The sequence below is a fragment of the Mycteria americana genome, chromosome 1 (assembly GCF_035582795.1).
Source record: "Mycteria americana isolate JAX WOST 10 ecotype Jacksonville Zoo and Gardens chromosome 1, USCA_MyAme_1.0, whole genome shotgun sequence".
NCBI lineage: Eukaryota > Metazoa > Chordata > Aves > Ciconiiformes > Ciconiidae > Mycteria > Mycteria americana.
The window spans coordinates 58,427,469-58,449,986 of NC_134365.1; the positions used below are offsets into that span (position 1 = coordinate 58,427,469).

Genomic DNA, 22,518 nt, shown 5'->3' on the forward strand with positions numbered 1-22,518 from the left:
TTAAGCCCCTCATGTCCAGGAGGATTAGGCACCAGGCTCTTGACAGGGGTTTAGGGTTCTTCAGCCTGGGTGATCTGGGAGCCTTTGGTCCAAGGGTCTTAGGAGCAAGAGCCCGAAGGGATCAGGTGCCTCCAAGGCCAAGGATTTCAGTACCCTGAACTACACAATTTGGGATCCTCAGTGGCTAAAAGGCTCAGGCACCATCTGCCCAAGTGATTTAGGATCATCAGGCCAATGAATCTGGCAGCTACCATCAGGGAGGGTGAAGACCCTGGGCCCACGAGATTTAGGCACAGCAAGCCCAAAGGGACGGGGCACCCACAACCCCTGGGATTTCAGAGCTCCTGGCCCAGGTGGTTGGGGATGCTGACATCCACGGAGTTCGGATGTCTCTAGCCAGGGGGGATTAGGCACCTCCTGCCTGAGGCCCAGACCCTGCTGAGCAGTAGGGGCCGGCACTCTTCCTCGCAGCCCTGGCTGTCAGGACCGCCCAGCCCTGCCTGGGGAGGGCTGCTGGCAGGGGCCAGGCAGGGCCAGGCAGGCCCTGGAGCCGTGCCAGCCCCCACTGGGCACAAAGCCAGAGCCCCAGGGTGATAGCGGGGCCGTGCACAGCAGTCCTGCCTCACCCTGCCCTGGCTGCCCACCCCAGCCTGCCTGCAGAGCTGCCCACTGCCATGCTCGGGCCCGTTCCTCCCCAGGGAGCAAAGCCGCTCATAGCCGTGTTTGTCCTTTCTCCCAAGGGATCAACCCCTTCCCGCTTGCTGGACACCTCCAACTCCTTGAAAGCAAACGTGGACAGACCCTGGCCACACTCCACCTCCTCCGTCCCATCCCTGCCACCACCCAGCTGCACCGCGGCAGCTCCGCACGCGGGCGGGCAGCCCCATCGCCCGGCCGGCCGGGAGGTTATCTCCAGCACCAGCCAGCCCTCACGCCCAGCAGCCCAGCACACCTCGCCTCGGCCCCATGGTGGGGAGCCAGGGTGGTGGAGGAAGGAGCAGGGAGCCCCTTCTCCTCCTCCGGGGAAGGCTGTGGCTCTCGCAGCCCTATGTATGTTCCCGCTTGCCCTCCAACACAGGCAGAGTCTTTGCCCGGCCCCAGCAAACACACAATTCCCTGGGAGCTGGGGCGGGATCAGGACTTGAAATCCTGTACGGCCTCGACAGACACACGGAGTCACCATCACTCCCAACACACAACAAGCAGCCCAGCGTTAAAAAAAACCCAGACACACGCAAGACATTTCTGAGATGTCGAAATAAAAACCCAGACCAGTAACTCTTAAAAACGGGAACTCTGTACCAAAGATGTTCCTTTTTTCTTTCATTAACTGCCTTGTTTTAGCTATTTCAGACAGGAATAGATCAATGCGTTATAAAACACAATAGAAAGGGGTAAAAATAAAGGCAAAAGCTATTTACAGAAACCAACGGGGAGAGTACCGAAACGCCTCTAGAATTCTCACTTCTTCTTGGGTGATTTCCGGGCGCTGGACTTGGCTTTGGGTTTCGACCGCTTTGCCTTCTTGGGCTTGGACGTCTTCAGTGACTTGGCCTTAACAGTCTTTGGCTTCTTGGCTTTCTTCGGGCTGGCCCTCGACTTCTTCCTGGCTTTCCTGGCGGCAGATTTGGGCTTCTTTGCCGGCGACTTGGCTTTCCTGGGCCTAGCTGCTTTCCGGGGCGACGTGGATTTCCTGGCCACCTTCTTCTTCTTCCTGGACGGGGACTTCTTCGCCTTGTCGGCCTTGGCCAGGCGGAAGGAGCCAGAGGCGCCGACCCCTTTGGTCTGCTTGAGGATGCCGGCGGCGAGCAGCCGCCGAATGGAGAGCTTGATCTGGACGTCGGCGTGCTGGCCCACCTTGTAGTGGCTCTTCACGTACTTCTGGATGGACTGGCGGGAGGAGCCGCCGCGGCTCTTCTCGGCCCGGATGGCCGCCACGATCATGTCCGAGTAGGTGGGGTGGGCCGCCGGCCGCCGCGCCACCCTGGCCCGCTTGGGCTTGGCGGCCGGAGCCGGGGCCGGGACCGGGCTCTCGGTCATGGTTAGCGCTTCGACCCGCGACGCCCCGCTATCCCCTCACGGCGGGAAGCCTGGCCCGCCCGGCCCGGGACCCCCGCCTCTGGGCGGGGAGAGGCTGGGAAAGGAGCGGGGGGGAGCAACCGCGGCGGAGCCGGTGCGCTGGAGCCGGTGCGCTGGAGCCGGTGCGCTGCTCCCGGTGCCGCCGCCGCCGCCTCTGCGGCCGCGCCCGCCGCAGCCACCCTTTAAAGGCGCGGCGCGGACCGCGGGGAGGACTGCCCCGCGCGCGGCACCCACCCGCCCGCCGCCGGCGGTGTCCCCGTGTGTCCCCCGGCACGCCCCGCCCCGCCAGGCTGGGACAGGGAGGGACACCGGGGAGGGACACCGGGGGACAGGGAGGAGCACTTGGAGGGGACACTGGGGGACACACCGGGGGACAAGGAAGAGCGCTTGGGGGGATACTGGGGGACAAGGAGGAGCACTTGGGGGGATATTGGGTAGGGACTAGGAAGGACGCCGGAGGGGACAACAGGAGGACAAGGAGGAGCACTTGGGGAGATGCTGGGTGGGGAGAAGGAGAGACACTGGGGGGGACATGGAGGAGACAAGGAGGGGTACTTGGGGGGACACTGGGTGGGGACAAGGATGGACACTGGGAGAGGACATGGGGGGACACTGGGGAGCACTTGGGGACACAGGGGAGAAGGGAGGGACATGGCAGGGACACTCAGAGCAACATCAAGGCACGTGGAGGGACACTTAGGGGGACGCTGAGAATCAGGGAGAGACATTTGGGGGGACACAAGGAGTGACACAGGGAGAAACATCAGGACAAGGAGGGACACTGGGGAGGACATTAGGGGGACAAGGACGGACACTAGAGGAGACACTGGGGGGGACACCAAGGAGAAAATGGGGAGCACTAGGCTCAAAATAGGCTCAGCAGCAGTACCCCACAGCCCAATGCCTCTGACTCCCTCCTCTGCCCTCTTTGCTCCCCACCAGCTGCTTTGGGGGCATCAGCTCAGCCCTCGCATGTGTGTGGCGGGGGTCACAAATAACAGGCGGTCCCCTTTTTGGGGGACACACACACAACTCTGTGAGGGGACTGAGCAGGGACATGTAGCAGTGACAATCAGCCATCCTTTCCCAGCTGTTCCTGGGAGATTAAACGTAGCCACTATCATCATCTTGCCCGTAGGATTTAGATTATGTTTTCCCCCTTATTTCTTAAAAACACGCGGGCGCAGCCGCCTGGTGCCCACCGACATGCCGTGTGGTGCTTGGAGGTGAACCCCGGCACCTCCAAACCCCCCAGCGCTTCAGCAGGGCGTTAAAATACACAGCGAGCAGCTGTCTGTAACCTCGATGCGCCCTGGATGCCCAGGGGCATGAAAACCACTGGCCAGGGACACACAGAAGTATACATAAAAATAGATATAGATATATAAATACAAATAAATATAAATACAGAAACAGAAATAATAGAAATAATAGAAATAGAAATAGAAATAGAAATAGAAATAGAAATAGAAATAGAAATAGAAATAGAAATATTTGATGCCCCCTCCCTGACATACACACGTACTACGTGAGGGTGCGGCATGCCCCTGTCCCAGGAGGAGGCACTCGGCCCCCTGATGCTTTCCCGCTGGCTCAAGGGCCGCCAGGGTCATCCCCTCGTGCCTCCCTCCTTGGTGCCGCTCTTTCACATACCCCGCTTCATTTGGGGAGCGGGAAAGTTTTGCAGCACCTGCAAACCACTTGATTTTATTAAGAGCAAAGAGCTCCTAATTGCGGAGAGGAATCACCACCCTCCCACCTCCCCTGGGGTTTTTTTTGCTTAAGACCTAATGAATACATTGCTTTCCATCCCATACGGAGCGCACGGGCGGCGAGCGCTGGTTGCCTCCGTACAACGCTTTGACCAGCCGAAGGACCTCTCATTTTTCCTCGGCGGGAATAAACCACCGTCGCTGGCTGCCTGCACGTAGGCAACCCAGGCGCACGCAGATAAGGCACCATCTGCTTTTATTTGCATCTGAGTTTTTAACCGTCAGAAGCGGCTTGCCCGTACGTCGGGCTCTAAGGGTAGATGAGGAGGGGGGGTGTAAGCATCGGCCCTGAGCCCCTGGGGTTGGCACAGCGTGCCGTGGGCTGACCGCAGAGCCTCCAGCCTTAAAAACCAGGCAGCCATTATCAGGGCAGTGCAGTGACGGGGAGGCAAGACGGGGGGAAGGCAGGGAGGGGGGAGGGCAGATGCTTTACCTAACTTTAGCCAGCTGAAAATTAGGGGTCTAATCTCAGATGGTGACCTGGGCAACTCCTGCAGCCAACCGGGGCTGCTCGGCCTCCTCCGGCGCGTGCTGCTGCCTGTGGGCAAACACCCTCTCCCCTAGATGTGGGGGTTCCAACCCTTTCATCCGGACTAGCTCCCTAATTTTTAGCCAGTCAAAATAGGGGGAAGATACCATGCCCCCAGGTGACTCGGTGGAGAGAAGGCGTACGGGTGGTCACGGCTGCTGCTGGCCTTGCACATGGGGGGGATCCCAGTCAAGGTAACCCCTAAGCACCCCACTTGGTATTGGAAAGCACCCCTTAAACCCTGTACTGTTATACCCATGCATCCTTAACATGAGCTGGCCAGGATCAAGAGGGGTTTTCTGGCTCCTGGCGGGACGCTGGGGCTGGAGGCGGGATGCAGATGCTGCAGGGCAATGCAAGCCCCGCTGCCTCTGGGAAGTGGGGTCCAGTGCTGCCAGCACCCCACTGCAGGCAGCATGGGAGGGCTCATCCAGAAGGAAAAATTATTCCTATGGGCCACCCAGTCCCCCGTGCCCGGCTTGGGCTCGTGCCTGTATTTTTGGCCACAGGAACCTGCCACCATGCCAAGGGTGGGGTGGGTTACCCCCTGCACCCCTTTTTCTCCTTGAGGAGAGCTACCCAACTGCTCCAAGTCTCCTGTGCCTCCCATTTCTGGCATTAAGCAGCAGAGATTGGGAAATACTGCTTCTCCAATGAACCCCAGAGAACAGAGCCTGGCAGAGGAATCCTCTCCGTAATCCCATTTACCTTCCCTTCCCTCTCTGTGCTGCATTCAACCGGACCTTGCAGGGATTTACGCACTTCCAGCTGCGGATTTCATCTTAAATGGTCAAACCGCGTCCATTGTGGACGTGCTATGGATCCAGTGGGTAACAACCCCTGCCTTACAGGGGCAGGACGGCTGTTTGTTGGCATGTGAGCGCACTGGGGCACTTCTGGCAACTAATGCCAGTGGCAACGTTTTATTTTATCTGGTTTCCATTTTCAAAGAGGCTCAAAATCCCCAGCAGTAGGACTTGGCCTTGCTGGCACTCAGATCCAAGCCAAAGTAGCAAAACAGGGAAATTAGCTGATTTTCCAGCCGTGCTCATCAGAGCTTCAGCCCCGAGCCCCCGGTGTGCAATGCAGTGGGGTCAGCCTGGCACAAAGCCACTCAGCCTGGCCGCCGCTAACGGCAGAGCGGGCTTTAACGACGCCAATAAATGGCAAAGGGGTATTGCCTCTGGCTGCTGGACCAATTACCACTGTTTTAAAATATTTACGAGCTGTTTTTTAAGGGCAAGCTCCTAATGCGAGCCAGGATGCGGGTTCTCGTGCAACCAGGGTGCCGCATGGCTGTGGGTTTTCCCCGTGCTTGAGGCTGGGACGTTTCTCACAGCCACAACCCGGCTGAGGGCAAGTGGGTGGGGTACAGGCATCTCTTTGGGATGCTTTTTGGGCTCTGCCGGCCATCGCGCCTGTCGCCCACGGGCATTTCGGTCGTCTCCTCTCCCCACCGCTCTCCCCCCACCCAGCTCCCCTGCACCCGGGAGATAGCAATGCGTAGACGACGGGGCGACCATATCGCCCTGCCGCAGGGGAGACGGGGGCCGCCTGATTAATGCCACACCAGTTTGGGAGGCGGCGGTCCCCCGTCACCCCAGGATGACAGGACGCTCCTGCCCAGCCGGTGGCTGATCTGCAGCCGCAGAGCCTCAAGGAGGGGCGGCTTGACTGCATGTCAGGCACCCACACATTTCGCCCGCGCTTATGTGACACGTTTATCGGGGTCAGCAGCCCCCGGTCAGGAAGGGAAAAAAAAACCACCACGCCAACAAACCAACCCAAACAAACACAAGATATTGAACCCCTCGGGGAAGGGGCTGGCGAGCTGCATGTACCAGCAGTCTGTGGTTCACCCCTCGCTCACCCTCCGCTTGCCCCCAGTACCCCACTTTTGGGGGTTTCCTCTCCCAGGGGTAGGTATGACCACAGAGACTGTTGCTTCAGCAGTTGTTTTTTCCTAAAACCATGCACACATCCCCCAGCTTGCAACACCATGCCCTGAACCCCACTTTTTTTTCCTCCTCTCTTGGTCCCTACCAATCCCCCATGGCAAGACCAAGCCCTGCAGCCTGGAAGCAGCTGCCCTGAGCTGCTCTATCGCCTCTTGCCTTCCTTCCCATCTCAGGCCCCCAACATGCTGAATGCTCGCCCCATCCCAAACTCAACAGCAGCAGCCATGTCCTGCTGGGAGGCAGAGGGAGAAGCCTGGACCTTGGGCAGAGCAGGGATGGGAGGATTTCTAGGCTGGAGGCAAGAGGCCAAGCACGGGTGAGAGCAAGCCCTGGCTCTGCATGGGTGCAATGGGGAGCCGGCTGCTGAGCTCAGTGCCTGGCCTCTTGCACCATCCGCTGGGTTGCCCAAGGGCCTCCTGCGCGTGACAAAAGCCTGCAACCCAGTTTTACAGGAATTGGTGACTTATGAAGTGGCTTGCCTTACCTAGGGAAAGCAGTTGCTGCAGCCGTGCCCGTGGAGTGGGTCTGTATTTGCCTGCACCCCGCTGCCCCAGGGGCCACCGATACCACGGCGAGGTTGTCACACGCTGAGCGAAGGTCTGCTGCCGTAACTCTCCTCATTGTGGCTGCCACCGTGTCCTTACACCCCACTCCCATATCGTCTCGCAGTACTCCAGCCTCCCAGCTGACGCATCCGTCACCTCCATCCAAGGGTCCTCCTTGAGCCCTTCATCTTCCCCTCTTCACATGGTGCAGCCAGCCCCAGCACAAGCCCACAATTAGGGGTCTTCCGTAATTGCCAGCAGCATCTCTGCAGAGCAACAGCTCACGTTTACATTGGGATGGGGCTGAACGAGGAGCAGTCACCCCCAGGTCCTCCATCCTGCCAAAAAAGCAATGTGCTTCACCCAAAAACAGGGGGAGGAAAGCATTTGAGATCCCTCTGATCTCCCCCAGGATCTATATATACCGTTTACTCTGTCAGTAATTTGCAGTGCCATCTGCCCCCGCCCAATACTGGATTTACTAATGCAGCCCAAGCTCAGCTCTTCCTCCATGGGGCTGAGGATCCATGTGAGATTTTTGGAGTGGTGTTGTGAAGCAGATTATTTCCCCCCCCAAACCCCAAGGTGGAGCAGACACCTGGATAAGGGCACTGCAGGGCTCCTCTTGCTCTCTAGCCAGGGGTGCTCCCACTGCTTTCCCTCCCCCAGTCCAGAAGGAGGGAAGTGATGGGTCAGGATGCCCCAAAAATCACAGAGGAACCTAGAAAAATGCCCCCCCCAGCACACCACACTGGGTTAGGGGCATGTTCCCCTCAACAAACTCATTTTGCTCAGCGAAAGGGGAAGATTTTATTAAGTTAAAAGTTGAAGGGCACAGCAGAGCAGCAGCAGCTGCCACCCTGGGGGGGGTTGGCTCCGACGGGTGCAGTAGCAGCCTCACAGCTCCTCTTCCCTGGAAAGGAGAGACCCCGTGGCTCTGGGCTCCTGCCAATTCAGGTTCTTGAAGGAGCCAAAGGACAGTCATGGAGAGAGCTCAATGATGCAGGCTCTTGCCAAGGTCTCTTCTTTCAAAAGTCCCAGGCAAGCACATCCATGGCAGACTGCCCCGGCGGCTCCCTCCTATGGCTTGCATGTCTTCTCCGCAGGTCCCTGGGGGTGGCCCGGAGGGGGGAGCGTGGTCCTCACCGTACATCCCAGGGGGGCCGCAGAGACATTTGGAAGAGAGGGAATACATGCCAAAGGTGGCTGTGTGGCCGGGAGCAATGGGGCTGAGGAGGGGGGGAAAACCAGATTCTCTTTTTCAGGTTAGAAAATGCTGGTGATGTAGTAAAACTTTTCCCCCTCCTCTTCCCCTTCTTCCCGGGGGGGGGGGGGGGGGAATTCCTCTATAAAATATAATTTTCACATATAAAATCCTGAAGAAGGTGCATGTAAGGAGCCAGTCCAAACAATGTGCTCAGGTACGCAGGCAAAAGGGGTTCATCAAAAAAGCTTTGGGAGGGGAGTGAGGAGGCTGGGGGGTGGGTGGGATTCCTCGCCAAGGCGATAACGGATGGGATTCGACCTCCCCCTCCCCGCAAGTGAGGAATGGAGCAAATACAAAACAAGAACAGATAAACAAACGAAGAGCAGACCTAGAGAGAGACAAAACCAGAAATAGTTTAGAAAGACTCCACCGGTTGCAGAAATGCCGTCCCTTCTGCTCCCCCGGGAGATGGCCGTCTGGTGCCCTGCTACAGACCCACTCATCTCGGCGCCCACCAGCAAGTGCTGGTGGAGCAGGGTGACCCCACTCCCGACGGCCACGGCATCCAAGCAAGAAACAGAAGCGCTCCGGACAACGGGACGCCCTCGTTCCTGTCACCCTGCTTCCCTCCCCAGCTGTGGCAGGGATGCCCGCAGGCGAGCACGGGAGGAGGGCTGGGTCTAGTCAGGGCTGCTTTGATGCAGACCTAAAATTTCCGTGCTGTGATAGGGAAACCGCTTCAAAGGCGAACGCAGCAGAAACATCACCAAGTAGGTAGCGCATAACTGCCGCCACACTGTCACCCAAGCCACAGGGCGAAGGCCAGCACGTGGCTGGCTCCCACCTCCAGCGTGGCTGAGCAGCGCTTGATGCTGGCTGCAGGAGCATCAAGAGCAGCGTGGCGAGAAGGGGGCTGAGGACCTTGGGAGAACGTCAGGGACAACAGGAGGGCCAGGGGTGCAGGACAAGAGGATGCAAGAAGCAGAGAAGGAAGAGTTTAAGCCTAAAGTTTCAGCACTGAGTGGAGCAGGAGGAACCGGCAGCTTCCATCCCCCTGTCAAATTACAGCATCTCTGGTGCTCACCGTTACTCGCCGATGCTGTTGCACAGCGACTCTTTCTCCTGCAGAGCCGCCATGGCCAGGCGCAGGTGCTCCTTCAGCTGCTCGATCTCGCGCTCTGAGCGCACCTTAATGTGATTCAGCTCTGCATAGACGTCTTGGTATTTCCCTGAGGCAAATCTCTTATCCTGCCAGGGAAGGGAGAGGGGTCAGCAGCTTTTAGGGTTGATATTAGGGAGGGGGGTGGCAAGGTGAGCCCAGCAGGATAAGGGCCAGCAGGTGAAGAAGGGAGAGCCAGCCCTGGGTTTGAAGCCCATCCCAATCTGGGACACGCAGAAACCATTCAGAAGAAGAGCGTGGAGGTAGCGCTTCCCAAACTCCGGGGCAGGGAGGAAGGTAGAGTCGCTGGTCCCGCAGCAGCAGGCATCCGCAGCATCAGATTGAGGTGACGTGGGCTTTACCATGGCTTATGTGCGTCTGGGCCAGCCATATGGGGAAAAATAAACCCCACCAGAGCTGCAGGCCACTGAAAGGGCTGCTCTCAGCCCCTTATATAGCAAAAAGCTTAAGTGAGAAAGTTATAAACTCCTGGAACATCACTGAATCTCAAAGCCTCTTTCAGGTTCCCCTTTGGCAGGGGTCTTTGAAAATCCCTCTGAAGGAGCTGCTGCCAGCACACCCAGCAACGGTGCGCAAGGAAACACGTCCACCCAGCGAGGGGACAACCAGGGGAAGAGAAGGTGGCTGGGGAAGCGGAGTGCCAGCCAGGCTTCATCCGGGCTTCCCACCTGGGAAAGAAGGGCTCCTGGCTTGTCCACGCTTGTATGTACATACATCTAGGGAAACCAGCAGCAAAGTCTCCATGACATTTCCCTTGTACAAGGTAAGTCTACGCCAGCCTGCTCTGTTCGGAGCACGTGGCTACTACGTGCTTGGGAGTGAGCAGGGACAAGGAGCACAGATACAAGAGGGTTTGGCCTGAGCATCCCATCAAACCCAGTTGAACCCTGCTGACATCCAGCCCTGGTGCTTCCCTCCCTCCCCTCTCCTGCTGCTTTCCCAATGGCTCCCAGAAAGCACCAACCTTTTGCATCATCTGCAGCTCCTCCCGGAGGCACTGCACCTCTTTTTTTAGGTACTGGAGCTCATTCTCCTTCACCCGCAGCAGCACCTGGGCCGGGGAGGGGGGAGAGGAACCAGAGGTGACTCAAGAGCCGCTGCCTCGGAAAGGCCGGCAGGCCCCAGCGCAAGCGCGGCAGTGGAAAAGGAAGGAAGGGCCAGGAGGGCCAGGGCAGGAAGCGGTGCAAGCGCCCCGGGAGAGCGGCGGGGGGAAAGCTTGCGTACCTCCTTCCTGCGCTGACCCTACTGCTCCATCCGGCACCCCCCTCCCACCCGCTCCAAGCCAAAACTGCCAGGAAGAGGAGACCCCGGGCACGGGGTGGAGATGGAGGCAGCGGGGCAGCCTGGGGGGCACCCCCATACCTCCAGCTCGCAGGAACTCCGCTCGTTGTTGTGCAGAGAGCGGTCCCCAGAGCCCCGCGATGAAATAAAGCTTCGCAGCTTCCCGATCTCATCCGAGAGGCGGGTCTGCAGCTCCTGCGGGAAAAACCAAAAGATGTCAGGGTAGCCAGGGCACAGGCATCTCCGCTGTCCTGATCTCTCCATCTTCATGCCAGCCCTGCCCCAGCTTAGAGACCTCCTTGTAACCCCCTGCCCATATGCGACGGTGGCACCTACAACCAGCAGCAAAGAATACACTCGCCGTATTTAACACCACAGTAAAGACAGGCCCATCTACAGCCTCTAACTCTTAATTTGTTTTCTTTCTGATGACAAAATCTCAGCAGGGAAGAAATATGAACAAATAGGGGAGTTTTAACAGAGGGGCTGTGCCCTGTGAGGGAGGAACGCGCTCTGTGGTCTCTGCTGGCGAGGAAAGCCCCTCTCTTGCCTGGTTTTTCCGGAGGAGCTCCTTCCCCTCCTGCTGACAGCGCAGCAGCGTCTGCTCCCGCTCCTCTGCCTTCTGGGTGAGCTCCCCAATTTCCAGGCACTTTTGGGAGTACTGTTCGGAAAGCACCTGCAGCTCCCGCTTCAGGGAATCCACATCCAACCTGTCAAAGAGGCACCAGCTCATCCCTGCCCTGCAATCCTTGCTGGCCCCTGGCTACCAGCATCACCTTCCCCCCTGCCACAGGCAGCCTCTACCCACATCAGTCATTGGCACAAAATAATGTCCCCTGTGGACCAAGGCTTCAGTTCCCACCCTCCCACACACGAGCGTGGTGCTTCTAGGAGCTTCAAGCCATGCAGGAGAAATGGAGGAGCTTTCTGTGAAGAAAATAGAGGGAAGAAGCTATAGGGAAATGGAGGTGCTATAGGGAAAATAGCCAAGCAGGGGGTAAACCTCCCCACCCTACAGCTCCAGCAGCCCTCGCAGTCACTGCTGGGCACTCACTGCCCCTGGGGACGGAGCTGGGGAGGCAGCAGGGGGGACAGCTGGGGGCTACGGCCACAGATGGGGTGTGGTGACACCAGCACAGGGCAGCAGCATCAGGCAAGGGGAGCGGGAGAGGTGGTTTCTTACTGGTGCTGCTTCTGGAGGGCATCTGAGACCGAGCCGCACTGCTGGAAGCTTCGTGTCCTGCCCAGTTCCTTATTCATCTCCTCCCGGTGGGCTTTCTTCAGTGCCTCGATGGCTGCACAGGGGGACAACGGGAGATGGGGGATTGGGCTGTGCCAGCTCTGGCACATCTGGGGAAAACCAGCCACTGCACGCTCCCAGACCTGTCTTTGCAGGCTCCCCCTCCATCCCTTCTGCCCTCAGGGCATCCCCCACCTTCTCCACACCCCAGGATCATCCTGATGTACCAAGCACTGCCAAGGATACTAACAAAGGGCAGTGTGGGAGCTCCCTGCCACCTCTGCCAGTCCTGCCTGCCTACAAGAAGGTGCTGAGCATCAGCCTCACACCAGTAGGGTCAGCAGTGTGGCTCCAGATTAGGATGACTGGTTTCTCGCAAGAGACGTTTGGGAGAGGCGGGAGGGACCCACCTGAGCGAGGGCATGGCTTGGTGTCCGCTCCTACCTGCTGCTGTCGCCGCAGCCTCCTCTGCCAGGAGCCGCTCCTTCTCCTGCCGCAGCCGCTCCAGCTCCCGCTGGTGGTGCCTCTGGAGCTCCTCCATCACTTGCTGGTGGGATGACTCCATCTCAGCCAGGCTGCGCTCACAGGCCTCCTGCCATGCCGGGGAAAGGAGGGGTGAGGGACTCAAAGGTCCCAAGGGCTCAAGCCATGACAGGCACCTGGCCAGGCTGACGTTTGGCTTTGCAAACATCACCCAAGTCCAGGACCATTTTGAGAGAAGCAAGACCACTTGAGAAGGAAAAGACCATCCTGGGAAAGTGAGGTGGCAGTTTTATCACAGAACATAACCATTTGACGGGGCCACACATCTTGCAAGCCCCACATGCTTTGCAGAGCAAGAAATGTTCCTCTTACTCTTCTTAAAACTGAAGCAGCAACAACAGGAACGTTTCTCTTGGGCCAAGAGCTGGGAATAATGTGCCCAGCACCCCAGCCCAGACCCCTCCACCAGGCTGCACTGCCTGGCTGGAGGAGATCAACAGCAGGAACCACATCTCGGTATCTGCCTTTTAAATGAAGCAGCATCCCCTGGAATCAATGAAAACTGAGACCCTTCTCCTGAAAAGTGACACCTTGCACTGCCCTGTGGCCCGACTGAGGCTGCCAAAGAGCCCTCCCCAAAGCCTAATGGCTAGGGATCCTCTTCACACAGCTCGTCCTCCTTTCTGATGGCTCTGAGACTAAGGGGATGGTTCTTTCAACACCAAGCACTGTGGTTAACTGATGTTACAGCAAAGCAAGTGCTTCCCACCTTGGAGCTACGCCTCCGCTCTCCCTGCAGACCCTGGCAGCACCACCCCAAGCCCCCTGGAAAGGACTTGATACCACCAAACCATGCCAGAGTATTATTTTAAAAAGCCAAGGCCTCTAAGACATGAGCAAAGAGCCGAGAAGTCATCGCGTCCCCTGACAGCCCCTTGCCGTCCTATTCCTTCTCCTGGTACTAAGGCAAAGGCTGATACAAAGAGTGCTGCAACATGCTGTGGGAACGCAAATCCTTGCTCGCTACTCCTCCCTACTGAGACGGGGAAGCTGGGAAGCTTCACAGATCAACCAAAAGAGAGGAAAAGGCGAGGGATCAATTTGGTGCTCTGCCCACGGGCTGGCTGCGAACCTCAGCAGACTGAGAGAGAACGAGCCCAGATGTGAAATGCTGGCCTTCTGAGCCAAGTTATCAGGAAGATAAGGTGCCATTCCTCCCCACTCCTTTTGCTTTTTTTGACCATAAAGAGGCCTGTGAGCTATAAATATTAAATCAGGATGACAGAGTGACTGGCTGGGCTGGGCACCACAGGACTCATGGGTTTATTTCTCTGGGCTAGAAAGCGCACTGCAACAGGCTTTGCCAGCCCCAATTTCCTTCCCACCCCCCCCCGGTATCTTTCAACATGTATGGCACATCCTGAAATCCCCACAGCGTGGTGGAACGGCAGCCTCCCCCCAGGAAATCCCTGCGGGATGTGACCCCGCTTGCTTTGGACAAGTCCATTGCGGGGGAAAAAAAATAAACAAAGAGAAGTAAGAGGCCGAAACCTGAGCAAACTCTGCTTTGCGGGCTCTCCCACGTGCCATCCCAGCAAACAAACAGGCTGTGCTGTCAAAGTGACCTTCAGGGCTCGGGTGGCTCTGGCAGGGACAGGAGCTCCCTAGGGCCTGACAGACTGCTTTTAACTAGGGATTCAGGAGTCCCTGTTAGCAAGAACCGCATGCGGCAAGCTGCAAACCGCTGGGGAACACGCAGGTGGCTCGGCAGAAAGCTGCTGACCCACTCCGGAGTGGGGGGACAGCTCACCACCCCAGCCCAGGCCAGCATCGTGCCCACGCACGAAGCGGGGCACTGACCCTGCACCCCTCCCCTAACGCTCCTCCTCCTCCCCGTTTATACTCTGGTCCCTTTAAGGCCAGGCAACACACACCAGCCTTTATGTAATTAACATTGATTACAAGTGGGCCCAGTTAGGGTCACTATGGCAACCCAATGATTAGCGATACCTTCTCGGCCATGAGCTGAGTCCCAGCATTTCCCAATTTGGGACTGGGAGCGACCCCAAGGTCCTGTGTCCGGCACCCCGCTCACCTGTGAGATGTACCCCCGGGGCACGTGGCCCTCTCCCTGGGATTTCGCCGCCTCCCGAAGGCTCTCGTTTCGGGCCCGGCAGGACTCCAGCTGTGCCCGCAGCGACTGGACCTGTGCCAGGGAGGGGAGAGAGATGCTCAGCCAGGGGTGGAAAAGCGCTGCGACCCGACCGACGTGCCGCATCTGAACCCTGGACTTAGGGATGGGGAGGACCATGCACAGCCAGCGGAGATGTCTGCTTCCCATGGGAATGGCAGCCTGCCAAGGGACCAAACCAGCAAAGCCAGCCCCAGCCTGGTAAGCGCTAGCAAGGAGGGCAGGAGACATCCCAACTTCCAGAGGTGGATCCGTGCTGGAGGAAACCACCACTACACGTGTAGCTGGGACGGCAGACAAGCACATGGCTCCTTTCAAAGGCTGGCAGGTGAAGCACTTGCAGGCTTGGGAACAGCCAGAGAAGAGAGGCTGTGGATGTACTCCTGGGAAACACAGGCTCCACGCAAGCAGTGCCACCAACTAACTTATCCTGGAGCAAAACGTGGCCTGGAGAACCTCTCCAGGCATACAAGAGCAGGTCTCCGGCCTTGCATTACCCGGCTGCAAAAGCTCCCATGCACTTGAGGGGTGGCAAACGCAGCCAGAAAGAATGAACATCTCCCTGTGCCTCTGCCTTGCTCTTCTGCAGAGCCTCCTGCTGCCAGAGACCACACTAAGGGGCCACCAGAATCCCAGTTTCAGAGAGGAGGGATGTTCCTACCTCCTTTTTCAGCGCCTCGTTGGTGTCCCCGTGGCCCCCCTTGCTCTGGTTCAGCAGTGCTGTCAAGGGCACCCGCCGCGAGTCCTTCAAGGGCAGGCGTTCCAGCTCCAGCCACTTCTTCTCTATCTCCTCATTCAGCCGAATCCGCTGGTCCTCCGAAAGCGGGGGAGCAGGCAGGTCCTGCTCCCCCGCCTTGCGGGAAGAATCCCCCACCAGGCCATCACTATTTGGGACCCTGCCATCAGGGGTCTCGAACCATTTCCGCCTCTCCTCCGAACGGACGGCCAGATCCCGCTCCAGCTCCTCATGCTTGGGAATTCGGTCGGAGATCCTCAAGCTCCCTCTCGTCCTCTGCGGGGACCCCTGATTCCCGGGGTCCTGTGGCAAGGGAGACAGCTCCACGTAGTCAAAGGCATGGCGCTGCCCGTCTGCCTTCCACTGACCGCCCTTCGAGTTCCCCTCAGAGCCTGAGCCTGGCCGCTGCTGCTCCTCTGTCCGGAGCAAGCCCTTCTGGGGGACGCAGTTACGGAAGGAGTTCTCCTTGTCACAGTCGGAGAGCCTGAAATCAGAGCGGTGGCCAGTGAAGGAGAGGCACTGTGTGGGAAAGGATGCCAGCGGAAGCACTGCCAACTGCCCAAGGCTCAGCTCTCGCTCAGCCCCGCCTTACAAAACCCCACCCTGAGCACAGAGCTGGGCCTGTAGCATCCCATCCCTCGGGGAAACGGGTTCCTCCACGGGGCAGGGAGGATTCACCCCCAGTTCCAAGCCATGCTGGTGGAAAAACTGGGCTAAACTAATGTGGCGAGGCAAAAAGTGGGTACAAGAGCAGAATCATCAGGCTCTCAACCCCTGCAACCAGCTGGTGTCTCCAGGCCATATTCAGGAGGAGTGGAGGGCAGGGCTGATCTGGGAGTGGCCAGATTTCCAGAGGGGCCTTCCTGGTCCCTGCCTGCCAGGGGAGAGGGACAGCAAGAGGGGGAAGAGGGGAAGCAGCCTTGGGCAGCTCTTACTTGGTGATGTCCGGAGCACTGACTGGGCGCACGTTCTTCCTCAGGGCCTCAATCCAGTTGCGCCGGATGCCCGAGGTCATCGCCGACAGGGTGAAGACGGCATCCTTCGTCTGCAACAGGGAGGTGACGGAGGCCCTGTCAGCACCTGGTGGAGGTGCAGGCAGCTCCCAGTCGCTCCCCGAGACCCCCGGGCACCCGCTCGCACAGGTGGTGGACAGGGCTAGAGACCACGTGCTGTCTCGAAGACTCCCGTGCTCTTGGGGTCAGATGGAGAGGTGGGAGTGGAGACGTGCTCTTTGCAGGAAAGCCCGTTACACGTCCCCCACGAGACCATCTCCAAGCAAAGGCAAAAGAAACTTTGCCGGCACATTTGGCCAAACGTGAGCTGGTGCCATTTAGTCATTCAGGTGCTGCGAGCTGGGCACCAGTGCTGGGCTACAGCAGGGAAACCCAGACGACAAAGTGCCCAACCCTGCACGCCCACTGGGTTTTGCGCTGCCTTAGCAGCCATCTCCCACTGCCACAGCAAGTAGCCGAGGACAGAATTGTACTGGGGCCAGACCCAGGGTACAGGTTGTTACTCAGAGCACCGTCAGCCAGGCTACACTGAGATCTGCTGTGCTCGCCACTCCCTCCCCGTGGCTCTAGAGAAGCTGCCTTGGCCCATGGGCCAAGTAAACACTCCTGGCGTTTAGCCTGGCTCCTGGGCCGCTTCCAGCACAGCCTTCGGCCAGCCCTGCAAAGCCTCCTCCTCCTCCTCCTCCTCCCCCTCCCTTTACAGGCAGGCAGCACTCGTGTCCCTGAGCACTGCCACCCATGTGTCACCAGCCAGCCCTGGCGGGCCACCATCCCGGCACACGGTTTGCACGGCTTGCCTCTCAGCATCTCGGCATGGGGAGGGATCATGCATTCCCACCCGGTGTCCCTTGGTGCCGCTGCTCTGTGCCCACATGGTGCCGGACACTCACGTGTATCTGGAAGCCGTAGTTGCGCTGCACTGCAAACTCCGTCACGTCCGTGCAGGAGCGGAGGTCTATTTCTCCGTCGAGGTCATCAGCCTGCAAGCACAGTGACCCGCTAGGACATCTGTGCAAACCCAGCTCTGAAAAAGTCCCCATCACCTGCTGGCACCCTAACCGAAGCTCAAGCTGCCTCTGCCTTCACCCCACAGCTCTTCGGGAGCCAGTCTCAGCTCCCTGGCACAGCGTGGCCTCTTTTAACCCGAGGGGCAGCCAGCAGCATGGATGGAGAGCGTCAGAGATGCCCAGCCACAGGACCGGCCCTTCTCCTCGCCTCCCACCACTGACAGCCCCCCAGGCTTCGCCGGCCTGCCTTCAGACACCCATCCTCTTCGTCACCCCTTGGCAAAGAGCAGCTTGCCACCTCCGGCACCTTTCAGGAGGAGAGGACGCTGCCGCTTCTCCCGAGAGTGTGCTGGTCATGCCAGGGCTGTGCTCCTCTCCTGCCTGGCTGGGAAGGAAGAGAGGGCTGGAGAAGGGCTGGCCATGCTTACCTCCTCCGCGTTTGAGTCCCGGTAATACCTCAGGCTCGAGTCGGTCAGCACGAACCAATGTTTCTTCCACTACAGGCGGATCAGGCAGGGGGAGGGAAGGGAAAAGACAGGAGGGAAACGGATAGGCAGTTACCAGGGGAAGTGTAGGAACAGGGAGGGACGCTCTGCGCCGTGACCTCTTGGTCTTCTCTTCCCCCTCCTCCATGTCCCTTCGACATGACCCCTCCGACTCCCCCTCGCGCCCCTCAGCTGGGAGAGGGGTGCTGGGTGAACCTCCATGCCCGCACACAGAGCGAGGCACCTTCACCAAAGGCTTCTCGCTGCCTTTCCCAGAGGGAGTGACCTCAGCGAGGGAGGGGGAAGGAAATCGGCTGCTTGCCAGGAGATCTCTAGCAGCAGCGGCTGGGGGAAGAAGCAGACCCCTGCCTCAGGCTTACCTCTCCTGGCTCGTCCAGGATGGACATCCATCCCTTCTTGAAATTGAGGAGATCCGGCTGGAAAGGAAAGGACAAAACAGAGGGTTACCGTCTGGAAGCAACTCACAAAAGGGCTTTTCATGCCAGGGGGTGGAAGGCGAGTCCCCAGCGGCAGAACAACAAGTGGGAATAGCCTGGCATCGCTTTTAGGAAACTCATGGGGATGTAGGACCCGGTGGTGAAGGAGAACTGTGTTTAGCTCTCAGCAGCAGGCAGTCATTCCTGTAAGAGGAAGCAGGAGATAAGGAAAGAGGTTTAAAAAAAATTAAAGGAAAATATGCAGCAAGGAGATTTCCACAAGGTGCCTTGGAGATATTTATTCAGAGAGGGGGAAGGCAGGGGCAAGGAGAGCGGGCAGAAGGGAGTGCTGCACTGCTTGGCTCGAAGATGGAGGCAAAGTTGCAAAGAACCAGACATGCCTTGTCCAAACCCTGGCCATCTGTGCCTCAGAGCTACGTCCCTCCAGTAACTTCACCACTGATCATTTATTAAAAACGCAAGCAGCTCTCTACAAAACAGCCCTCACCGCAAACATACAGGAGGCAATTTAACAGCTGTGAAAACATGTTGCCTTTAAACGATGTGCCCCAGGGTAGAGATGAAATCAGAGTCACAGCCAGCACCCGATCCCCTCCGAGACTCGACCCTCTCCAAGACTCAATCCTCTCCGAGATGCTGGGGGCTCCTCTCTTACCACCCAGCTCTTTCTGCTCCCTCCCGCTGCAGGGCCGGCCCTTTGCCCAGCCTCGGCCACACCTACCAAAGATGAGGATGAACAGTTTCACCCAGATCACCCCGTGCTAGAAAGAAGTTTCCCCCCACTCCCTGCCTCCTCCTAACCTCACGCCACTGGTGCGGCATCCCAACCAGTTTATCTCCTTCCCAAGGTGGAGTGCCAGAGAGCTGACTCAGGGGAACCACTCTCCCTGGCTTTGCCCTCAGCCAAACAGGCTGGAGCCGGTCCTCCTCCCAACCCTGCTGGCTCCGGAGAAGTTGCACCACCAAATAATTCAGCCCAACGCCTCTTCTCCCCGGGAAGCCAGAGTTTGCTGATCTGGCCCTTCTTCTGCAGCCGAACCAGGCAGGGACAGTGTCAGAGAGGTAACGGTGCCAAAGCTGGACCTTCCAGCGGTCTGCACCAGACCTGCCAGCCCTGGGGAAACCACCGTGCCACCGTGCCACTGTCCCAGTGTGCCACAATCACCACCCGAGACTGGGCTGGCGAGAAGGAGTGGCTTGGCAAGCCGATAGCCACTCCACGCCCCCTGAACAAGCCTGGCAGCCAGCCGTGGCTGCCCTGCAAGCCCAGCTCCCTGGCCGCCCAGCCGGGCTGAGCCTTCCCCTGCTTTCATCTCCCCTAAGCTGCCGCTCTTGGGCTACAGCCAAGGTTATGGGGTGGCAAGAGCCCAGTACGTGCCGGCCCACCCCGGCGCCCTGGCTATTGGTTTGAGCAGGCACGGGGAGGCCTGCCAAGGGGAGGGTCACCGGCTGCTACAGCTTCAGGCCCAGCCAGAAGCATCTGACAGCAGCCCCGAGCTGCCTGGGAAGGGAGGCAGGCAGGGAAACTGGAGCGAAAGGGCACGGGGGGCTCCCACGCCTCACCTCCCGCAGAGGTGACGGGTGCTGCCAGCGGCTGGGAGACAAGGGGGACGCACACATCTCTGTCCCTACGGACCTGGACGTCCTGCTGGCCCTGCTGCCGCCCTGAAAAAGTGCCCCGAAAATTAATTCCTTCCCCATGGCAGCAGCTCCACCCTTTTTCCCGTTATCCCTTCCAATCCGGTGACTTCAGCTCCGGCTCTGAACTGGGAGCGGCGGGAGGGAAGGAAAGGAGGCGAAACGTCAAAGCCCAACCTTTCTCCCTCCCGGGACACACATGTGCTCAGCAGAAGAGAGCCAGGCAGGCTCCGTGGAGGTGGAAAAACACTATAGGGAGAGAGGGAGCGAAAGGACTCCTGGCTGGGGCTGTTGCACAGATCAGCTAGGTCTCATCTTACTGAGGATTTGCAATCCCAAAGCATTAGGCGCTGAAATAACGAACATTAATAGGATGTATGCCGCTGGGAAAAACAGCACAAAGCCCTGCCAGAACCGCTGCCACCGCGTGCTGCCCTGTTACTGCCCCCGACGCAATGCCGGGGATAGAAAATCCCCCCAGAGGACTTCTCCCAAGGGGGAGAATTGCACAGGGCTCCTGTTTTGCCTGCCAGCCTCGTCTTCCCTGCCACCCCCAGACGCAGAGCTGCAGCTCTGGAATCGGCTTTGAACTATCCTTGTCATAGCAGGGCTGGTACCGTAGGACGAGGCATCAGTTGATGCATGAAGTGCTTAAAGCCACTTTTCTCTCCCTCCCCACAATCAAATCCAGCTTCCTCATCCGGCATAAAGAGCTCAGGGTAACAGCGGAGAAGAAAGCAGGGTTCAAACTGAACCCTCCGTCCAGAGGAAACAGCCCGGCAGTGGGAGAAGGAAATGTCCAGGAAAGCCGAACCGCTGGGAGAGATCCGGGTGCCGGAGATGCAAGTATGCAGCAGGATGCACCCCTGGCAAAATGCACGACCCTGCAGCGCAGCTCGGGGCTGCAGATGGCGAGGCTTTGGCTCGGGAGGTGGCAGCAGCAATTTTGCCTGGTTGCATCCATACCCACCAGAGTTATATGTTCAGCCCCGCTGCTGGCCAGGTAGAGGCACCGGAGGGAGCACCAAGCAGCCAGGGACATAGGTGACGTCTGGAAGGACTGGCTTACAACAGCAGGTTAAGGAGAGGCAGCTGCCTGCTCTGGCTGAAGAAGGGCTACAGGGGAGGTGATAACAGCCTGCAAGTATCTGAAGAATGTAAACACCAAAGAAGGAAAGGGGACAGGGTGGGAGCAAAGGAATGGCTCCTGGGTGGTACAGAGGGGCCGGGACGGAGAAGCGAAGAGGCTGCAGCAGGCTAAGAAAGCTCAGTGTCCGAGGGGAGGGATGGGATGGTCAGGTGTGCTCCTTCCATCGCCAGCCTCTGCCATCGCCATGCCTCCCGCTCTTCCCGCTCCCAAAAGCTCCCCAGGTCCTGGCGCGCCGCTTCCTCTCTCCTGCGAGAGACGGTGCGAGGGGCTCTCGGCCTCCCAGAAAGCACAATGTCTCCTCTCCTCCAAAAAGGGAACCCGCTCCACAAGGCGCCGGCCCCAGGCCAAAACACAAAGCAAAACCGCTCCAGCTCAGTTTGGTGGAAAGAAAACCGCTCCCAGGCTGGAGCACACATGCAACTCCCGAATCTACACGTGCTGCAAAAGCAAGCGGGCAACAGGCTCTCCCTTTCCCACCGCTCCCGTGTGAAATGCCGGCGGGCACAGCCCGGCCTGTCACCTCCATTACCCCACTCTGCTCAACAGCCTTCCTCTCGGGGCCGGCAGACGCCCGCACCGAGGAAGGCTCGCCCCAGGGGTGGGACGCTCCCTGCCCCAAAACCGCATCTGGTTCCCACAGGGAGCAGGAGCTCCCCACGCCCGGGGGGATGCGGATTTCGCATCCGACTACAGTCATTGGTGCGGTGAGCTCGGCAGGCCTCAGCCCGGTCCATGCTTATGCGCAGCGTTACCGATGTCTATCGAGGCCCGCTGCTAACGAAGCGACTCTACCGAGCAGCTCCGGGGAGCCCTGGAGGGGAGCCCTGCGGTGACGGGGAACGGAGGCAAGGAGGCACCGAGCCTCAGCCACAGCCTCGGATACCCGGCGGGGCCAGAATCCCCCGGGGAGCAGCGGTGCCCGGGGCGGGCAGGGAGCGGAGGGACCCCAGGGAGGCAGCGGCTGACAGCTGGGGGCCCCGCCGGCCCTCCGCCCCTTCCCAGCCCTGCGGGGTCCCTCCGGGCACCCCCAAGGCCCGGCCGAGGGGGAGGAGAGCGGCCAAGTGGAGGACCCCCCCCAAATCCCGAACCCTGCGGGCCGGTCCCGACTCACCGTCATGGCGGGGGCGCCGCGGCCGGCGCCGGGGCCGGGGCCGGGGTCGCGGCGGGGCCGGGCGCTGGCAGCCAGGGCGGCGGGGCGGCTTCAGCGGCCGGGCGGCTTCCACGGCCCCACCATGCCCGCTCCGCCGCCCGCCCCGCGCTCCCCGCTCGCCTTTTTCCTCTTTTTTTTTTTAATTAAAAACAAAAAAAAAAAAAAGAAAGAAAAGGAGGAAAAAAAAAACCCACCCAAAAAACTTTTCTTTCCTCCCCCCAAACTTCCTGGGAGGGCCCGGGCAGGCCAATGGCAGCCAGCCGCCACCGCCCCGGCCGTCCGCAGCCAATGGAGCCGCCGGGCGGGCGAGGCCGCCGGGCCGCACGGAAGGGGGGGGCCGGCCCGGGGGCGACGGGCGGCGGCGGCCGGTGGGACGGGACGGGACGGGACGGGGGCGATGCTGGAGCTGAGCCGCC

At 59.3% G+C, this 22,518-nt stretch overlaps 2 protein-coding genes across 2 annotated transcripts; both read right to left on the minus strand.

Moving 5' to 3' along the window:
* Positions 1-1,275: 1,275 nt before the first annotated feature.
* On the minus strand, positions 1,276-2,246 carry H1-0 (H1.0 linker histone). Its single transcript, XM_075501033.1, has one exon. It carries the CDS (start codon positions 2,038-2,040, stop codon positions 1,462-1,464), a length of 579 nt encoding a protein of 192 aa, XP_075357148.1. The 5' UTR covers positions 2,041-2,246; the 3' UTR covers positions 1,276-1,461.
* A 5,427-nt stretch (positions 2,247-7,673) lies between these two features.
* TRIOBP (TRIO and F-actin binding protein) lies at positions 7,674-22,330 on the minus strand. Its single transcript, XM_075501046.1, has 14 exons — positions 22,064-22,330; positions 18,087-18,143; positions 17,650-17,718; positions 17,105-17,194; positions 16,137-16,246; positions 15,127-15,685; positions 14,370-14,480; positions 12,236-12,383; positions 11,735-11,846; positions 11,102-11,261; positions 10,633-10,746; positions 10,235-10,321; positions 9,175-9,338; positions 7,674-8,478 (listed from the first exon to the last, which is right to left on the minus strand). The coding sequence occupies exons 1-13, from the start codon at positions 22,067-22,069 to the stop codon at positions 9,177-9,179; spliced, it is 1,785 nt and encodes a 594-aa protein (XP_075357161.1). The 5' UTR covers positions 22,070-22,330; the 3' UTR covers positions 7,674-8,478; positions 9,175-9,176.
* Positions 22,331-22,518: the final 188 nt, after the last annotated feature.

Bases quoted from the DNA above. Each gene is read 5' to 3' on its own strand.
- TRIOBP (XM_075501046.1), bottom strand. The intron at 16,247-17,104 runs GTGAGTGTCCGG...TCCCTGTTGCAG, and splicing joins ACTACGGCTTCCAGATACAC to ACGAAGGATGCCGTCTTCAC. The intron at 10,322-10,632 runs GTATGGGGGTGC...TCCCCGGCCCAG, and splicing joins GGAGTTCCTGCGAGCTGGAG to GTGCTGCTGCGGGTGAAGGA.
- H1-0 (XM_075501033.1), bottom strand. From the start codon at position 2,040: ATGACCGAGAGCCCGGTCCCGGCCCCGGCTCCGGCCGCCAAGCCCAAG.